The sequence below is a fragment of the Mastomys coucha genome, unplaced genomic scaffold (genome assembly GCF_008632895.1).
Source record: "Mastomys coucha isolate ucsf_1 unplaced genomic scaffold, UCSF_Mcou_1 pScaffold22, whole genome shotgun sequence".
NCBI classification, from domain to species: domain Eukaryota; kingdom Metazoa; phylum Chordata; class Mammalia; order Rodentia; family Muridae; genus Mastomys; species Mastomys coucha.
The window spans coordinates 158,282,425-158,301,611 of record NW_022196905.1 but is presented as its reverse complement, the minus strand read 5'-3'; the positions used below and the strand labels follow the sequence as shown (position 1 = coordinate 158,301,611).

General features: G+C 50.2%; 1 protein-coding gene across 5 annotated transcripts in view; it reads right to left on the bottom strand.

The window, feature by feature from the left end:
• Window positions 1–19,187, bottom strand: part of Arhgef10 (Rho guanine nucleotide exchange factor 10) — a 95,476-nt gene that overhangs the window by 28,105 nt on the left and 48,184 nt on the right. For all 5 annotated transcript variants that reach the window (XM_031339187.1, XM_031339186.1, XM_031339181.1 and 2 more), the window contains 7 exons: window positions 17,671–17,748; window positions 17,255–17,434; window positions 15,320–15,436; window positions 13,529–13,621; window positions 10,934–11,104; window positions 9,411–9,556; window positions 7,760–7,935 (listed from right to left, as the gene is read on the bottom strand). In XM_031339187.1, coding sequence (XP_031195047.1) covers window positions 7,760–7,935; window positions 9,411–9,556; window positions 10,934–11,104; window positions 13,529–13,621; window positions 15,320–15,436; window positions 17,255–17,434; window positions 17,671–17,748 — 961 coding nt within the window. The remainder of the gene's footprint in view (window positions 1–7,759; window positions 7,936–9,410; window positions 9,557–10,933; window positions 11,105–13,528; window positions 13,622–15,319; window positions 15,437–17,254; window positions 17,435–17,670; window positions 17,749–19,187) is intronic.

The following is a 19,187-nucleotide window of genomic DNA, read 5'->3' as shown; positions in this document are numbered from 1 at the left end:
CTGCCTGGCCACAGCTCTGCCTCCAGGTGAAGCAGTGCCCGGCTGGGGTCCAGACTCTGCTGCTAACCTCTTCAGCCTCGTGATAATCCTGACCAAGAGGTCTGCAAGCTCACTTTGCACTCTGTCCTGAGAGCCACACAGCTTGTCCCAGCCTTCACTCTGCCCAGTATGTCACTGTACCAAAGCCGAGACACAGCTATATACTCCCATGATAAAGACTTCATAAGTGCATATGCATCTCAAATGTGCGCTATCTCACTGAGGATGACGCACTCTGTGTAAAGACAGCATTCAAAACCACCGTCATGCACACCTGAGCCAAGTGGCCCTCAGTGTCACCACACAGGACTAAATTGTGCCGATGCGTTGTTATGACAATATCCCAGTGTTCTGAGACTGGAACTTCCCTGGACCTCACAGCTTAGTTAATAATACATCGTGAGGTCACTTAAGACTCAAGATGGACGTGTTCTGTTGTCTTAGTCAGGGTTTCTAGTCCTGCACAAAACATCATGACCAAGAAGCAAGTTGGGCAGGAAAGGGTTTACTCAGCTTACACTTCTACACTGTTGTTCATCACCAAAGGAAGTCAGGACTGGAACTCAAGCAGGTCAGGAAGCAGGAGCTGATGCAGAGGCCATGGAGGGATGTTACTTACTGGCTTGCTTCCCTTGGCTTGTTCAGCTTGCTTTCTTATAGAACCCATGACTACCAGCCCCGGGATGGCACCTCCCATGAGGGGCCTTCCCTCCTTGATCACCAATTGAGAAAATACCTTACAGCTGGATCTCATGGAGGCATTTCCTCAAGGGAGGCTCCATCTCTGTGATAACTCCAGTGTGTGTTGACACAGGAAACCAGCCAGTGCATCTGTGTACTCAGACTGTCTAACTGCTTTTAAGGGAACTACATAACAATCAGCCTTACTTGCTTGCAGTTCCCATGTAACCAATGTTTACAACTCAAGCTAATACACAGCTTTAACCTTACGGTATGTACCCTTCCATACCTGTCCCAGAAGGCAATGCACACGGGCACATGTATGTTGTGGTAATAAACGCTGGAAACAGCCAATAGTTGAAAGGAACATCAAGCAATCAGTACCACCCAGACGCCGAGAGCAGCACACAGGTATTGCTTGGCAACCTCTGCTTGACGTTGGCTGCCTCAGTTAACAGGGTTTGTGTGCACCAGGCAAAGTTTCATCCCTTTAGGACTTCTGTAGGGCATCCCTCATTCTTTCCCCATGTGATGCTTTCTGTGCTGTTCAATAAAAGACAGCAAAGGATCTTTGTGATGGACAGAGAGACAGGGATGGGGACAGACCAAGATAAGACAGCATTGAGGCAGGCACAGTCTCAGATTCTTACAACAGATGAATGTAGGCAGACCAGGGACCATTAGCGACAGAGAGACAGAAGACACAGGGAGAGAAGCCGGAAGCTCTGACGAGGGCTCACGCTTGGTTAAACTCGAGTGGCAAGGGCTTTCTTTCATTTCTTTCCTTTGTGTAATGCTGATGAACACTGGCGACTCTGAACCCATCACTAATGCCTTTAACTGATGCAGTAAATGTCTTAAGTGTATTTAAATGCATACTGACTATATTTTTCTTTATGTTTACAAACCCAAATATTTTTATCTGGCAACTCCTCTATTGTTTTCCCTTTGTAAACTTTTGAGAACAAATTGTGCACACAGACTTGCAGTGATGTTATAAATGCTGCATGTACACTAGCTTTACAACTATTAATAAACTTTGATTTCTCCAGTTAGTTCATTGCCCAGGAATAGCTCCAGAGCTCACGACTCCCATCATGAAACCCCTTACATCCCATCCTTGGCTCTTTTGCTCTGTTCTCCACCACTGTACTTTTGCCTTACCATAACCCTTTACCCAGTTTTAGCCCCCAAGTAGTATAGCTTTATTTGTACTGGTGTTCAGTTGGAGAACCCTTTGAGGGTGAGCGTCCCTGCTGGTCACAGCTGGTCACACCTTAGGCCACTGTGCATGACAAATGTCACACAACAGAAGCCTGCACCACGAGGGCAGGCCTGTGCCAGGTGGCCTGGGGATTCAGCTCCAGCTTCCTCACTTCCCATCTGGGAACCAGAAGGGACATCAACTTCCTGGCAAGTGTTCCTAAACCGAGCATGTTGCAAATATCCCATTGGTGTCTGGATTTGGAAAGAAAGCATTTCTCCCTCCCACTCCCCTTGCGAGAGAGCCACATGTTTAAGCAGAGAAAATGATTCTACTTAAATCAGCCTTCCTGGGACCCCTTCAAGCTCGGAGCCATATCTGGGCTCTTCCGAGGGTGTCCTTTCCCCTCCAAGGAGAACAAGTAGTGGGTGGCCCAGGCAGGGCCCTGAGCAGAGACCGCTGGAGGGGGAAGAGGTGACCCGGGACAGGAGGATCCAAGGTAAGGCTGCTTACTTCACCTCACGCTCCTGGAGACCTTCCTCAGAAGGGAAGAAATATGGGGACACAGCCCAGAGCCAACCTCATCCTGGCCTGGCCACTGAGGGAAGAGACAACGGGCTGCATCATGGCTCCACCTTACACATCAAGCACATTCACCATCTCCTCAGCTCAAAAAGTATTTAAAAAGGAAAGAGAAACTATGTGTGTGCAAACTCCCCTCCCCCCCACACACATACACCATCGCCGATGTGAACGTGTGCCCACACACACCCACATACACCATCGCTGATGTGAACCTAGGGCAGGGAGAAAGGCATACACCATCGCCAATGTGAAGGTGTGCGCACACACACACCCACATACACCATCGCCGATGTGAACCTAGGGCAGGGAGAAAGGCTACTTTCTTTTCAGTAAACTAAAGACCTTTAGAAGGAGACCACAAGGGGTGTGCCCACCTCTGTCCAGCACAGGAAAATGTACCAAGTGCCACCTGAGCCTTAGCAGCAGAAGCTGGGGACACAGAAGAGTAGGAAGCCATCATGAAAGATCCCACGCCTAGCACCTCCGCTCAAGGTGAAAACTAAAATCCGCAGATCTCAGAGCAGAATGCTCTCAAATGCTACTCTGTGCAGAGGAGAACCGTTCTTGCTTTCTAGCCTAAACTTCGTCAAGTCAAAATACACAGTCAGAAATTTTGTTAGAGCTGTTTTCCAGCTACCTGGTGACAAATTCCAAGAATTTTAGATGTGTGAGTGAGCCTCTCTATTGCCAGCTGGCACACAATTACTCCATGTCTTTCCTGGGCTTTCTCACGGACACGGCCTTCTGCACTGCCCCCACCCCCACCCTCACCGTTTCTATGGAAATCCCTAGAACTAGTCAGAAAATGCAGGGTGTAAGCTGAATGGAATCTAAAGTGACAAACAAGGAAGGGGTTGTGTGGCTATGTCAACAGCCAGGACATCTCCAATACCCTGGGGGAGTGTGGCAGACTCCGACATGACCCCTCCCCTAGTCTGGAAGCTGAACTGCTGGCTGGGGTATGTCAGGGGCAGAGGGTTTCCTTCTACAGGGCATGGGTTGTAAAGCGAGCTAAGCACGCAAGGGAAGCAGTCAGAGCACATCAGGACAGGCTCCCAGATGTTGCCCCCTGCAGCGGTCAGTCACCAACCTCATCTCCTGGCAAACATTTCTCCCCAGCGTTCCCTCTGAGTTTCCCCATCTCCTGAGAGCCAGCAGGAACTGGGAGGAATTTCGACCCTCTGATAGAGCAACCAGCTCCAGGCTGTGCCCCCATCCTCACCCCCGCAAAGGCCCCCTTTCCTGAGTTAAGGTTTCTGACACCTGGCTGCCTGCTGAGAGCAAAGGCCAGGGTTCCCATTCAGCTTGTGTGGGGTGAGAGGAGTCAGCCCTCCTGCGTGTGAATAGCTAGCTTTTCTGGCACCAACAGGCAAAGAGCTTTTATACAAGACCCCAAAAGCACAGGTTGACAAAGTCAAGGACAGAAGAATGGACCTGTTTCCTTGGTCTGTTACTGGTGTGCACAGGGGCAGGTTACCATGCAGAAACCCAACAGATGGCTCACCATCTTTCTCTTCCCAACCATGAGCCACAGTCTGAAAAGTCAGTGGAACCTTTTAAACTGCCCCCAAGAAAGTACACACTTTCCAAAGTCATTTCAGGAGATCTGAACACTTAACCTAACAGTAGGTCCCCAGAGGAGCCCAGGCCACTGGTTCCCAGGCTCTCTATATGCAAAGTCAATCTCGGAAACTCAATGGCACTAACACTCGGGCCCTGCCTCCACCTGAAGCCTGCTTCCTGGGTGCTTGGAGCTATGTAGGGGCAGCTCCTGGCTGCTTCTGCTGGCACAGCCTCACCCTTTCCCAGCACTGGTTGCTAGGCAGTGACACCCACATTCTGCCTCCAACACAAAGCAACAGCCCAAGCTTCCAAAGCTAAATGTTACAGTCATCCAAACGGCACAAAAGTCGTATGATCTCAATGAGAACAAGAACTTCTACCCAGCTTCCCAAACTGTCCTGAGATAACAAGCCCCAGGGAAGGGGAAAGAGCACACAGAGGCCAAACTCTAAAGGAAGCACGAGGGAGACTTGGGGACCTCTGCATCGCGAATGAGCTGACTTCCAGTTCAGCCCGCTGCTGGTGTGACTGACTGGAGGGCGGCTCATTTGATCCTAGAGACAGGCTGCCCCTGCTATGAGGTGAATCTGGACACACCCAGCCCAGCCCTTTCCCAGTATCTAGTGTTAGACAGACTGGCAAGCCTGCTGTCTGCAGCAGCAGTAGCAAACCTCTCAGATGCAGGAAGACACCCATTACTGAGGTGTGCAAGCACACAAGACAACTTGAAGGTATGAATCCTCTCATCTAGCATGTAAGCAGCTGAGAGCAAACGCAGGCCAGTCAGGCTTGGTGAGGAGTGCCTGCCGAGCCAGCTCACCGCGATACATCCGAAATGCTTAGCCATCAAGGGGAAGGGAGGTAAAGCTGTCCCTATCTGTGATGGTGACTGCCTAAGTGACTTGTGTGTTTCGCTTTACACACACACATCAAAGCATCACATCGGACATTTTAGTTACAGCTGGCATTCAGTTAAACCCCAGCAAGGAGCAAATCCAGTGGGAGTCACACCACTCATACAGCCCTTCAGCCACTCATACAGCCCTTCAAGATTTAGTAATCACTGTTATGTGTGCCTCTCAGATAGAGACTCTCTGTGTCTCAGGCAGCAAGAGGATAACGTGGGCCTTCTCCAGCTCTGTGTTCCTGAGGAAGAAGGGGCATCCCAGGGGTAGTCTCCCATGGACCCCAGGGCTGGCTGGGTGGACTTCTGCAGTCACTCCAGAACCACAGCTCCTTCAGGAGCACCCAGGCCGGTACGGCTGCAAGATGGGGGTCACCTGCTGAGTGCACACAAGTAAGGGTGAGTCAGGGTGTTCACCTCAATCTGCAGAACCCTCTGCCTTTCCAGCAGCTAGTTTTTAAAAGGCACTGTTTCTGAGAACACAGTCTCCCTTTCATCTGCCAAAGCTTTTATTCCTGACTCTATTATGGGATGGATGTGCCACACAGTGCACACTGTCTGTGTGTCAGAAAGTCTGCTCCTAGAATTCTCTTCAGGATAGCTTGATCTATGCTACATTCGCTTGCAGCTCACAGGACCCAGCACGTGGTTCATCATAGGCTCGTAATAAATAAACATGAACAACAATACCTCATCATTAAACTGCAATGCCCACTGGGAACTGCAGGGCTCTTAATTCGTCCTGCGGATCCTGTCTACACGGCATGCTGTAAAGCTGGGGGATAAGAAATGGCAAATCAAGGGAGATGGAGTCATATGCCCACTAAACTACCATCTCAAAGGGCATGGCACTCCACCAATATCAGCAGCAAGATGATGATACGCGCCATGCCAAGGCATGGGTGCACCCACAGTGAGAGGCAGAGCAAACAGAACAACTGTCTCGCTGCTGAAGAGTATAAAATCTGCTGCCAGAAACTGCCGTTCCCTGAGGTTATCTCCAAGCTTGCTTAATGACAGAAAATCAACACTGGCCTGCAAAGTGTGGCCTGTGGGTCTCCAAGGACTCCCCACATTCTTCAACTTTACTTTAAGACTACAGCAATGCTCCTGAGCTTAGCTTGAGGGCAGCACCCCTCTCCTGGGGAGTAGCTGCCCTGAGCTGCTTGCTCTACACTCAGCATCGTACCCTACACCTCACCCTCAGACAGTGGGCGAGCCCAGCTCTGCTCGGCTGGCTCCTCTTTTCCCCAGGTTTCCGTGGTTAGCGCCTGCTGTGGCCTTCACAGTGCGATGGGAGAGTAGATGTTCAGAACAACTCAGCTACACCGGGCGGTGATGGCACACGCCTTTAATCCCAGTACTTGGGAGGCAGAGGCAGGCGGATTTCTGAGTTTGAGGCCAGCCTGGTCTACAGAGTGAGTTCCAGGACAGTCAGGGGTACACAGAGAAACCCTGTCTCAAAACAAACAAACAAACAAAAAACCCAGAACAACTCAGCTTCGCACACTTGTTGGGATGCAAACGTCGTGGCAACACAGAGGCCTCTACGAAAACAAAACCTTTCCCGGTTTTTCCTTCCACAGGAGCTGAGCGAGCCACCCTGCTTTGTACTTTCTCTCATTGTTTCTTACTGACACATTCTACATTTGCCTAGTACAAGCCACCAACAGAAAGATGTTTTTTAAAATGTAAGTCTGTGCACCACCCTGAATCAGTGTCATCAGTGGCTGTCTGAACACCAAGGGGCAATCTTAGCTACTTAGCTACAAACACACTTTAGGACTGACCACGGTATAGAGCAGTCATTGTTGTTCACAGAAGCATAACACAACCTCTGATCAATACTCGGAAGTAACTGAAAGGGAACTCTAAAGGAGGCGTAGAAAGATATTCAGTTTCCCCTTGGATAAACTGAACGAATTGTGACAATTTGGAAAGGCATTCCCTTCCTGCATCCTGTCCCCACACTCTTCTCTCCCTCCTCCCACTGTTCATCTATCTCCCTGTAATCCACTAGGATGCTCTAGGCTACTCTGTGGTATTTCAGTTCTAGCTGAGAGTCTAGATAAAGGTGCACCTTGCTCTAAGTGGGGGCGCATTCAAGAGTCTTATAGCTGACACAGTGTTCAAAGAACCAGCCTACTAGGTGATGACCAAACTGAATGACCTACTGTTCTGGGAATTAGAGAGGCAGAAGGGATTTCCCCTGAATGCTCATGTCCAACCAAAAGGCTGGGCAAGTTTCAGTGTCTGCTTTCATGCTTCTGAATGTATCAGAAACAAATTAATCTGAAGGTTAACACTTGTTAAGGTTTATGGAGAGTTCCCATTCATTGGTTTAATCGGTCCAGAAGCAGAGGTCACTGTGAGAATTAAACATAGCTAGTCTTCCTTTTGGTTTAAAAGGCAGAGGAGGGGATGGCAATGGCTCCTGCTCTCAGACCAAAATCTCCAGGCCAAACCATGACTGGTGATAGGGACTCCCACCAAGGTGGAGTGCTGAGTCACCCACAGCACTGCCATGCCCCCCCACTGTGCAGTGCTGAGTCACCCACAGCACTGCCATGCCCCCCCACTGTGCAGTGCTGAGTCACCCACAGCACTGCCATGCCCCTCCACTGTGCAGTGCTAAGTCACCCACAGCACTGCACAGGGCTCCATCACATCAGACAGACAGACTGACAGACTCAGCTGTCCCAACATATGCACCGCCCCAGCTCCCGTGGGGAATAAGGGCCAGGCTCGTGCTGCCCACAGGAACTCGGGAAGGGCTCACTTACATGGCTTTGCATTGGCCACCACCGCCAGGCTCTCGGGTGAGTGGGTAGTGTGGTGCCGACTGTGTTCCCCGGCGCCAGAACTGCCATTGTACTCGATCACATCCACGTGTCCTAGAGGGACACTCCACTTGAGCAGGTACCTCTGGCTCATCACAGCTTGGCTTTCATGTGAGTTCCTAGAACAAACAGAAGGATTACCCCAGGACTAAGCTCCCGTGCCTCTGGTCCCTCTCACAGCCCCGAGCAGCAGTCTAACTGTCATGGCTCTCAGAATCCTCATGCATACAGCAGTCACTGGCTCTAGCTAAGACCTCCAGCAGGAAGGGGAAGGGAAATCCTCTGTACAATCCCGCCAGGATCCGAGAACTCACGGCCACAGTGTCCGAGGATTCGGGAGAAACTATCCCAAGTGCGCAGAGATGTTCTCTGATCTGACTCCAGCTTCCCCCCTTATTTCTATGCAGTTACTTTACAACCACATCAATAAAATTAAGTCACAGCCCACACTCCACGACTCAAGCACTGGCTGAGTGTACAGAGGTGAAACTAAAACCTAAGTCTTCTCTTCTTACTCTATAACGTGGAACACAGACACAGAGAAACACAGCCGCCCGCGAGCGACCAGAGCAGAGGCTGAGCCTACAGCTCATGTAATTATGCACATACACAGTGGCAGCCATGCACACAGCCTCTGCATGGCCACCCTGACTGACCCTTGTGGTCACCGCCCTTCATTTGCTGACAAGGAGTCAGACTCCTGGCTCTCAAGCGTCACCCCACACATCCTCTGCACAAATCCTGTGGTAGTGGGAGGAGGAGCCATGGTGGCAATAGTGCCAGGTGATGGTGGTGGGTGGCTGCCTGGTTCCCAGCCTGCTCTCCAGGAGGGATAACCGCGATGCCATGGTACACACCTCCACGGCGGGCGCAGGCACTCTTGCTAGTCCATTGTGTGCCACCAGAGGTTTGCCAACCGCAAGCCAGCAGAAGCTTCTCGCCAGCTAAGGGTGCTGGTTCCACATCAAACCGTGGCTATCCGAGGAAGTACCGAGAGTGCCTCCTTTAACACACGACCTGTCCTAGGGGATCCTGCCCGCCCAGATTTCCTCAGCTTAGCTCAGTGGCTATGTGCTGAGGAACCATTCTCATGCTAAGGTGACAGACAGAACTAAAGCGAGTAAGTGTGGACAGAACAAAGGTAAGCATAGTGGAAAAATACCTATCAGAGGTGCATTTACAGAGTCAGCTGTGGGACAACAAAGGGCCCCCAGGGGACGCGGAGTGAGAGGACTCTGTTCGGGGCCACTCTAGCACCAGTCTTTCTGAGTTCACCTGTATGGCACCTGATTTCCACCGGCAGACCCACCAACCCACAGAATCTAAAAGCTGCAGAGCTGGGGCTGCAGCTCAGTCCCAGAGTTTGTCTGTCATGAATAGTGCTCTGGGTTTTGCCCCTAGCACTGCAAAATAAATGAATAGACAGAAAAATAAATAAATACTAACATTGATGATAATTACAAAACCTTGCAAAGAGTTTCCTTTTATTAAGGCTCTGAGTTCAGGTGAGAGCATGGATGCAGTCCCCCTCCCCTTCTCTGATGTACACAGCGTGTTGCTGTGAGGCTGCCATGTGACGTGGTCTCATCCTTACCTTGCGCTGGCGGTGGCACACATCAGCACATCATTCAGCATGAAGATCCGGCGCTGTTTGGTCTTGACAATTTCTCCCCTGTCATTGTAAACTGTCTCGATGACGTCATCAGATCGGACGAGGTACCGGTTTCCACTACTCAGGAGCTAGAGGTTCGAAAGGACACCAGAGACGTCACCCACCTGGCTTCATGCAAAGGAGAAGGGCACTCCTGAGTACGCAAGCTTCTATGGCTTATTCTCTGTCAGAAGGCCGACAGCTCCTGCTCACTCCTCACAGAGAAGCTGCTGGGCTCACTGAGTGACTTTGAACTACACATCTTATAGCTATCAGCTCTGGGGGATGGGGGGTCGGGGTCACTTACCAGCTGACTCTGAAGCAAAGATAAATCTCTATCTAGACCTGATTTACCATGGTCGATTTGCCGCTCACGGTGACTGAGCCCAGGGCTTCGTGTGTACCTACCTATCAGGAGCTCTACCACTGAGCTCTACCACCAGAGGCTGTATCTGGACTTCTTATTGTCTGCCACACTCTATGTCCCTGAACCAAGGAGAAGTCCATCAACTCCTGGAAAGATGCTCTACCCTGATCAGTACCATGGAATATCACTTCATGTTCCTAACAGGAAACACAGCGCCCTTGCCCCAGATGGTTTGTGCCCCCTTCTGAGCCTCGCCTGGCTGTCTAGCTCCCTCCCAGCCACTGGCTATTACAAGCCAACTTCATAACTCGGCCTTTTATGGCCTGTGTGCAGGATCAAAGTCAGGTGTACAAGTTAAGTGCCACCAGACTGAGGTCAGCACATCTTCTTTCCTGGGGTGCTCTCACGCCAAGCACCACGGGGATGCTCAACTTTAAATGACACAAATTATATCCAGAGCATGGCTAAATGCAATTCTCTACTCATAAACTTTCTGTCACTGAGGATCAGAGAGACGCCATTCAACCACTGATGTCATCAGCAAGCAGGACACTCCCCCACCGAGCAGAAAAAGCTGCACTAGCAACGATGACTAACGTGTACACGTCAGCATGGCTCCTACATGTAGGCTGACTCCTCCCCATAGACGGGGCCTTAGACAAACATGGCAGGTCTGTGGTATGCTGCAAGAAATCCTTCTGTAGAAAGAAAGTCAGGCAGCCTGGCCAAGGAGAGCTCTTTGTTTTGCGGTGTGCTTCTGTGGTGCACAGAGCTCAGCACAGACGGATACAGACAAACAGCTATCTAAAACAAAATGTGAGAGTTTTGAAACTAAAGTTGAGTTGCCTTTAATCTCCTTGGGGTCCATGGATTCAAATGAGGAGCTACCAACTCACTTAGGACTTAGGAGTCCCTTTCCTAAGGAAACAAGTGGGCAGAGGCCAAGGCATTACATGCATTCCCAGGCAGTCCCGACCCCAGCCACCCCAGTTAGTGGAGCACAGGGAGAGTTATCCTAGTGACTAATACACTGTAAGCCTGGCTTATCAGCACAACACAAAGATGCTTGGGCAAAAGGGTGAGAAAAATCTCTCTGGACCTTGTTCAGGTATCTTTCGTTTATGGCTTTTGCTATTTGTTTGATTTCACATCGCTGGTCAGCATCTCTTTTTCTCTCATTTAGCTTCTCCGCCAGGGTCTCCAGCTCTGTCAGCGCCATCTGAAGGGGCAGCCTGTCGGGATGTCCTTTGGCTGTGTTCTTCAGCATGTCCTGTGAGCAGGAGGCAGAGTGTGGGTGGTCAGAAAGGATGCTTCCGACCCCAACCGTTGCAGACCATGCTGTCTGGCAGCTAGAGTGGCATGGGATCCCAGCTAGAGTGACATGGGATGCCAGCTAGAGTGACATGGGATGCCTGCCATCCCACCTCTGGAGGAGAGTCGGGGCTGGGAGAGGAATAAGAATCATCACAACACTTAGCTGAACATCCAGCCAGCTCTTTGTGTAAAAACAACACTAGCTTAATACCTTACACTTCTGATGAAAAAAAAAAAAATATATATATATATAGTGAGGGTCCCTGGCCTGGAGCATGCGACCACCTCAGAAAGCCAACAGTGGCCAGGACGGAGCAGGCAAGCTGCATCTTCGACTGGCGTCAGGCAAAGCCACCTGCTCACAGAAGTTCCCCAGCAGTGCTAAACATGCTACTGTGGCCACCACTATACGGGTGGTTCTCAACCTGTGGGTCGTGACCCTCTTGGGGGTTGTACATCAGGTATTTACATTATGGTTCCTAACAGTAGAAAAACCACAGTTATGAAGTAGCAAGGAAATCGTTTTATGGTTGGGGTCACCACAACATGAGGAACTGCATTAAAGGGTCACAGCATTGGGAAGGGTGAGAACCTGTATGCCCCGAGGTCGAGTCACCCAGCAGGGTCTGTGTGCTATCTCTCCACTGCCCGCAGAGGTCCTGAGCTGGAGGAAGAGGTCTCGGTGCCTGGTACCACACAGCCATGCCCACACTCTACTCTGCTGCCCAGCCACATGCCTTTAGCAGGTTGTGGCTGCGGCTGCGCCGTATCCACCAGATCCACAGAGAGTTTTCCCAACAGCATGTACTCACAGAGTCTCCATGTCCCATTTGATAATTCTCACAATATTTCAAGCTTTTGCATTACCCCCCTGTTATGAACATCTCTGATGCCACTGTCACCAATTATTCTGGGGTACTGTCACCCACGTCACCCACAGGCTGTGGACACTGATAAATGTGTGTGTTCTACTGTCCTACTGACAGGCCGTGCCCTGAACCGTCCTTTTTTCCCTTGGGCCTCCTGACACCTTAGACACAACAACAATACTGAAAAGGCCAATCAATAACCCCACAGTGGCCTCGGGAGAGTCCCAGACTTTCCACTCTAAAGCAAAAGCTAGAAATGGCGCTAGCTGTGGTGACACATGCCATCCCAGCCAGAAGCCTAGGTAGGGGGATCAGGAGTTAGAGGATGTGGTGAAGTGGGTTCAAGACCAGCCTGCGTGTTCTGACCTGCCGCATAGCCTCTTGAGGGGAATTAAATGTTCTCCTTCAGTGGTGAGAAAGAGAAACAATTTTGTTGCTGTTAAAGGACGGGGGATCAAACAGGCCGGCTATAGCATTTCCTCAAGTCGGCTGAGTGAAGGGAGGCCAGCTGTCTGCTCACAAGAGAAGCATGAGGTTGGCAAAGGCTGGATCCTGAGGCTCAAGTGCAGAAGACCTCGGTAACTTGACAGGAAGGTAAGGATGCAGATGCGGGTGCAGATGCAGGTGCAGAAGACACAGCAAGTGCACCAGGAGACGCAGCTCAGACAACTCCCTGGAAGGCATGGACTTCCAGCAAAGCCCAAGCCTTTGACTTGAGGAGGATTCACTGCACTAGAGAGTGGCAGCCAGTGCCTGGCTTGCAGCTACAAAGCCAGGCTGACTCTGTCGGAGAGGGGACGAAGCAGCGAACTAAGACTGAGGATGAAGCTCACTCGCCTCCTGAAGGCCCAGAGCCTTCTCATCTCACCAAGTCTCCTCTGCTTGTGCTCTGCAAATGGACAACAGACCCTACCGACAGCCTGCTTTATAGGGTCCCTCGCACTGTGCTCTAAGCTCACCACAGAGACAACTACGCGGAGGAGAGGGTTTCTTCTGAAATAGTACAGATGCTTGACAAAGCATGGTGCTGCAAATGTCAGGAAATCGCTGGGGATGAGGGGAAACACTGAACTAGCGAGGAGGAGCCTGAGCAATGGGCTAGGTCACTGAAACCTTACAAAGGCCAGAGAGCTAGTTTCCAGAGAAGGAAGCTCCTGGTAAGCGCTGTGGGCAGCACAGACTGATGGCAAAGATGTGGACACGGCGCATGCGCATGCGGTCAGGAAGAGCAGTGCGGCAGCGCGTGACAGGGCCGACTCCTATTTATGCGTGTAGAGATGCTCCGTGGTTAAACGGACCCTGTTTGCTTCCCAGAACCCACAGGCAGCCCACAGCCCTCCTTCAGTCCCCTTCCACACTTCTTTGGCCTTCATAGGCAGCCATCTTTGTGGCTGCTGGTGATTGTGCCCTGCTGTCCCCTGTTAGGAGGGGAGGGGGCAATGAAGGAGAGGAGAGACCCTTCAGTGCCCATCTAGAGTGACAAGCACACGCCCTCTGTAGCCCCAGCATACCTGCAGTAGGAGGATGAACTGTGGGAACCTCTGGATGGGCCGCATCATAAGGCTGTGGAGTGTGACTCGGTCTGGACTGGAATCCTGGCTCAGCTGCAGGGGAGAAGGACCAGCTCAGGGCCTGCGGTGGCTCGGCCTGGCTGTGTCTTTTTGGGACACAGTCAGGATGGTGGACAGGCTGCTCAACACCCCTGCTTTACCTTTTTTAGCTCTACCAGGAAGAAACTTTCCAAACATGGGGGAAATACTTTCTACCCGGCCCTGGGGAGGACTCACTGCTGCTGCTGGCCCTGAGAAGGGGCCTTACCTGGATAACTCAGGCCCTGCTATGTATCCCAGCATTCTTAGGGTTCCAGGCTGGTCAGTCTGCTCCTGGGGAGGTTGTAGCCCCTTATGCTGCTTCAGAGAGAAAGTTCCTCCCAGCACTTGTCAGTTACCTTGGCCAGCATCTCTGAGCATGCAGGGAGATGTCAATACCAGACCACCTGAGGCCACCTGAGGCCCTGACTCTGGGGCTATATATCTGGGCTATCTCTGTATAGTAACCCTGCACGGTGAAGGTCATTGCATACTGCACAGTAAGACTTGGCTAGGCCTAGACTCAAGGTCACCTGCCCCGGGGAGGCCAGCAGGAACCGTGGCCACTGCAATGCCACAGTTTATATCATCATCGAGTTCCTGACAAAACCCTCAGAGGAAATCAATTTTTAACTCGGTAATGTCTCCGTTTCCCTCAAGGAAAGGAATGACGTCACAGCTCAAGGGCACAGCTTAGCTTCTGCAAAGCCTGAGGATATTTAATCTCTGAATAGCCGTCCTTGGCCATGGAACAGTGGGGACCTGAGCTGTGTGCCGGAGAAAGGAAGGAGCGGAGTTAGCCCAGCTTAAATACAACATCAGTGCTGTCAAGGACACTTGCCCCGAGTCAGCTCACCCTGGGTAGCAGAAAGTCCCAGAAACACAGTTCCAAGAACTGTGCTCCAAGGCTTTCTCATTCAAATGAGCCTGAGCAGACAAGCCTGGGGGCCTTAAATATGGTTCAGAGGGCAACAACCTCAGGCCCCTGAAGCGGACTTTAATATGGTTCACTGAGCAACTACCTCAGGTCCTTGAATAGGACTTTAATATGGTTCAGTGGCAACAACCTCAGCCAAGCTCTCCCTTTCCAGGCCCCCGAGTCCTGCCTGAAGACCAAGTCCTGCCTGCAGACCGGCAGTCACCACGGGACCCCCTCAGTGATGGGATGGAAGAAGGAAGTAGAGGCTTGAGGCTCTCAGCCCCACATCAGGAGGCAGGAGCTCCATATTCCCCTTAGGAGGCAGGTTTTCCACATCCCCCTCAGGAGGCAGAAGCTCCACATCCCCATCTCACACGGTCAACCTTTCCAGGCCTTGTCTACCTGCTCTGTCCCAGGAAAGAGCATCACTTCCAACCAACCCGGAACCCAGACTGGGCTGATAGTAGGCTACCGTTACTCCCTACACCATGCTGAGATGGGAGGCTCAGGCACCTGTGGGGTCTGATTGAGCATCCTTTAACGTCTGTATCCATATAAATACACATTTAAAGAGGCAAACAAAAGTTCCTTCAAAAATGTATGATCCAGCCTGGAGTCCCCAAACCTCCACTCATCTACACAGACGCCCTGGGACCTGACGGAGCTGACTCTACCACAAGCAACAGCATGCACTCAAGGCAGGGTTCCCTTCAGGTTCATTCCAAGGTTCTTTGACACGAGACATGCTGTGAGGCAGGGTTAAAACCCAAAGCAGGGAGGGAGAGCGTGCTTACCTTTAAGAACTCAAGGAAGGCAGGCTTTGTCGCGCAGGTCTTCTTGAGGACAGCCACAGCCGTGCTGAAGTTGTTCACGTACTCGCTGTAAGCGTCCAGCACCATGGACTTGGAGAACTGGAACGCAGAGATTGGAAAACTCACGGCTTGGAACCCACCCCTCGAATGCTCTCACACAACCGACGGCTATAACTGCACGGGCTCTTTCTCCCTACATCTTCACAGGGCACTTGATGCTGCCTGGCTGGAAATCATGGGCTGACCCCAGCGTGCCTGTCCCTGCACTTGGAGTTTGGGTGGTAAATACTCCCGGCTGCATGGCACAGCAGACAGCCATCTCTTAGGTTCCTTGACAGACAAAACTTCCAAGAGACTAGAGGTCATTACCCAGTGGCCCCAGCAGCTTCGCTTGGGGTGCAAACTACCTTTGGAAAGACAGGGTATGGCTGTCCCCCTGTCCAGGTAGAGAACTGACACTGGACACCAATATATTAGCGCTCCCTATTTTCCTGTAAATGAAAAGGCTTCACGATGCAGAACCGGCAGGACAGGACTAAGGCCCCGGCAGCAACCTCCAGAGATCAATGACTTGCTGTTCTTTCACAAAGGCAACTGTGCCATCAAGGACAGCCAGGTGACAGACAGGAGCCTGCTTGCAGTTAAACTTTTTCTTTGGAGAGGAGGGGATATGTGTGTGTATGTGTGTGCATGTGTGTGTGTGACGTGCATGTGTGCACATGTGTGCATGTGTACTGACGTTGAAACTCATATGGCTGGTTTTGCCCACTTCATCAAGTATCCGCACAAACTCCATGGAAAAAGGAGCTCGGTAGCATCACGCTTAGGAGGCTGAGGCAGGATGCCTAGAGTTCAAAGGCATCCTGGGATACAAAGCAAGATTCCATCACAAAAAATATAGCATTGCTAGTGTGATGACTCGGGTAGAGGTGCTAACCTGATCAGTTGACTTCAGTCCCACATGGTCCCGAGTTCAGGACCCACATGCTACTGTGTGGAAGAGAGCTGGCTACAGAAACTTGTCCTCTGACCTCCACATATGTGCCACTCAGCACATACAGTAAATAAATAAAATGTAATTTCAAGACAAACAAATAAAAGTAACTTTCATAAGTTTGCTACGTTACTAACGCAGCATCATTTAAGTACGCAAGTACTTTCCCTCAGACCTTCATGCTTCCATCCCACTGACAGCATTACCTCACATAACCACAGAGCTAATCTGCTTCATCCACAGCCTTCTGCATCTAGACTGAAAGGCGAACAAGGCACACTGTGCATAACCCGAGTGAAAAGCAAAGATAAAACTACCCCAAATGGGTGACACGGTAATGCTGTGCCCTCGGCCTCCGGGCAGTTGCTTCTGTCTCAGCATCATAGTCCCATGTCCCATACAGGACAAATTCTATATCCACATAACAAAACATCCAAGGAAAAGACTAAAAGTTTGAGGAAAACATCCAGGTATTTTTCCTCCTCGTGTTTTATGTGGTCACCAGGCGTACTGTGTAGAGGAGAGTGTGTGCTACGTCAGCAAGGCACTCAGAGATGCTACAACTCAACAGGCAGGGATCTCGCTCAGCGCAAAAGCACTGCTTGGTTTAACAATGGTACAACCCAATGTATGACTCAGTTAAATGATTGTGCAACCAAAAGCTGATACCACCCATACACTTAACCCATCTGGACCTGTCTTTTGTCCTGAACCTCTGCTTGGTACTCCTTGTCTCCGAGAAGGGCCCCCTGCTCCTTCCCTGAAGGTACAAACTGGATCAGGATATACCAATGTATCAGCATGCACCCTTATGGGCCGTGGAGTTCTGGGAAGCGATACCACCCTGAAAGGGGCACGTGGCCTTGTGTTCGGAACCCACAGGGCATTAGGTGGGGTGGGGGAAATGGGGTCTGCTAGATTACCGAGGCCACGAAAACGTCGCCAATTGTTTCCACAGCATCCCACTCAGACACGCGGCTGGCCAGTGCAATCTGGAACATGGAATGACACTGCAGGATCTCTTTGACGCGGTAGAATACCATCCTGAGCTTCCTGTCACTCAGGAGCCGGGGCTCCATCTCAGACAGCGGCTTCTCATATTGCTGCACCAGAAACAAGCGTCAACGGTTCAGGCACCCAAGGTGGCAGAAGAGTCAATCTTGCTTCTAAACAAATCACATGACTTTCACCGCCAGCACAATCACAACATTTACACTCTAGGGAGGATTTCTCAGACTTGTATGCTTTGGGTCACAAATGCCTATGAAACATACACAACTAAATTATGTACAATGGATAAGAAAAGGTGTAAGATGTATGCTGCACCACGCTCACACACCTCCAAAATCCTCCGGAGAGCATCTACGTAGTTCTTTTCGCTCTCAACAATGGAGCCCAGAATGAATCTTCTTACAACCTGTCGGAAATTTGAAAGTAAGAAAACTGTCTCCGAATACACACAGATAAACTTTACTTCTGTGCTAAAGTTTGTTGATTAAAACAAATACATTTTTAGTCAAATGTGGTTGTGTGTGTCTTTAGTCAGCACTGGAGAGGATGAGGTGGGTGGATCTCTGTGAGTTCAAGGACAACCTTATTTATATACAGAGTTTCCTGACAGTCAGGGCTACACAATGAGACCCTGTCTCAAAAACAAAACAAAACAAAACAAAACAAAAAATTTAAAAAATAGAATTGAGAATTAAAGGAGACCTCTGAGGAAATGTTTTAAGTGATGTGTTAATAATCAAACACACCTCTCTGTTGATACAACTGTCACCTTTTAAACCTCAAATTATAAACTATACAGGCTGAAGGCATGGCTCAGAGAGGTCAAGAGCACTGGCTGCTCTTCCAGAGGTCCTGAGTTCAATTCCTAGCACCCCACATGGTAGCTTATAACCATCTATAAAGAGATTTGGTGCCCTCTTCTGGCCTGCAGGTAGGCATACATACATACATACACACATATATACATCTTTAAAAATATACATATAAACTATAACTATGGCAGGGCAAATAAAACTGTAGCAAGAGAAACAAGCTCACTGGTTTATGCAACATGAATGGTCTGAATTAGCCAATCAAGTTTTGTATCTCAATACTAAGAGATGTGATATTTCATAGATAAATTGAGGGCAAAAAGAGCTTGAGCCTCAACCAGATGACTCTACTATGAGAAAGCCACTGTTCTTCAGTCAGAGCCAAGCACAATGCCCACGGGAGGCCAAAGAATGGACTGTTCTACTGAGCCCCACCTAGGCATCGGGATAACTCTCTCCTGCCACTGAGAGGGTTGAAAGCCTACCTATGAGACGCCTGCATTGGACACACAGAAGTTTTGGAAACGTATGAGCATACAACAGCATATGAGCATGTGGTTGTAATCTGTCTGCAAAATGCCAGAAACAACATTTGCTACTGTCATTACCCCAAGTGCACCCCTACCAAATAGCAACTGCCAATAAATAGAACATACTGCACTATACCACAGCAAAGTTGCCCTTAAACCAAAGCTCACAAACATATACACATGTTCAACACATGCACTTCTGCATACATGATCATCATCACAAATGATGTGGACACGCGGACACATACCACATACACACAGGCGAAGTGACATTATTTGAGAATGCAGCAGTGCCACCTAGTGGGCTGGGAAATCATTTTCATGCAGAAGATTCCTGTGGGTCAGATTTTGACCATGATTTATTGAACATTAACAAGACAGCCAAAAACACCCAGAGGAATCTCCACTCCCAGGCGCTCTGACACACCCAGGATTGGAGGTGAGCAGGAACCAACATCTGTCCCAACACTGGGAGTAATTGGGTCCAGCGGGACCAGGCACAC